This window comes from Sinocyclocheilus grahami, unplaced genomic scaffold, assembly GCF_001515645.1.
Source record: "Sinocyclocheilus grahami isolate Dianchi unplaced genomic scaffold, SAMN03320097.WGS_v1.1 scaffold4157.1, whole genome shotgun sequence".
Taxonomy (NCBI): Eukaryota; Metazoa; Chordata; class Actinopteri; order Cypriniformes; family Cyprinidae; genus Sinocyclocheilus; species Sinocyclocheilus grahami.
The window spans coordinates 5331-6404 of record NW_015509149.1 but is presented as its reverse complement, the minus strand read 5'-3'; the positions used below and the strand labels follow the sequence as shown (position 1 = coordinate 6404).

The 1074-nt window shown below is 35.8% G+C and overlaps 1 protein-coding gene across 1 annotated transcript in view; it reads right to left on the bottom strand.

Moving 5' to 3' along the window:
- Positions 1-568: 568 nt before the first annotated feature.
- Positions 569-1074, bottom strand: part of LOC107576686 (coatomer subunit zeta-1-like) — a gene marked incomplete at its 5' end in the record, with an annotated part of 4954 nt that continues 4448 nt past the window's right edge. Inside the window, one exon of the mRNA XM_016262828.1 lies at positions 569-1064. Coding sequence (XP_016118314.1) covers positions 1017-1064 — 48 coding nt within the window. The remainder of the gene's footprint in view (positions 1065-1074) is intronic.

Genomic DNA, 1074 nt, shown 5'->3' with positions numbered 1-1074 from the left:
ATCACTTATTATTTTATATATTTTAAGTACAGGCCAGAATAAGTATATTGTTTCATTTGTACATAAATATATCTCTTATGCTAAATGACGATGGAGCATTATTCCACACGTTGATATTTTGTTTTCAGAAAAGTTATCTGAAACATTAAAGTAGATGTTAATTTAATATGCTTTTTATGTATATAAAATCACTTTTGTACATTTTATTTGATGCGGACACCAAAATGGTACGTCTTGTCTTTACATATATCATTTTTTAAAAGTTGAATGAGCCTAATATTTTTAATAATCTAGCTGCTCGAGTTATGTTTCTCTATTCAGAACTCAAAATCAGGATAATAAAATGTAGTTGGTGGTTGTTAATGTTTTGAATGGGTTTAGCACATCGCTAGGGAGGTTATATGCTTAGAGTCCCTAACTCTACGTGTGAGCAGTAGTACTAGTGATGACTGACTTACAACACAAAACAGTAAACAAAGTGACCTCAAAATATTGGAAAAGTAAATGTCACTGCCGCCTCTGCAAACCAAATAGTATCCGAAAGGAGGAGAACACACCACAGCAGAACTAGAATGAAACTGTTTCTTTATTTCAATCAAAACAAGGGTCAGAGGGAAGAACAGAGAACAAGATCAACCACGGGAATGTACATGAATCGTAATGAAAATCTCACAGTACAACAGTGATATCATTCACAAAACCAGCCATATATTCAAGAGCTTACTGGAATGGGATAAAAAAAAAAAAAAAAAACGCCCCGGTACTTTTCCCTAAAAAGAAAGTCCCACCAAGACAATATTCCAGCTTCTTCCTCCTGCCTTGACATTCTTTTGAAATGCTCATGTTCTCGGTCTTATCTTCGAGTGAGAGAAACACTAGAAGTCGTTTTCAGTGGATATTCACTTTAACAGTCGAAACACTCAAGGAAAAACGGGCAGATAGGACAGTAGTGATGAAAAGTGGTCAAGTCGTATTTGTTCTCCTCGTCTCAGATCAGGAACGGGACCGAAAGTGTCCTATCGGAGTAGAGACCATTTGATCTGCTCCTTAGCTGACTGTAGCACCTAGAAAAAA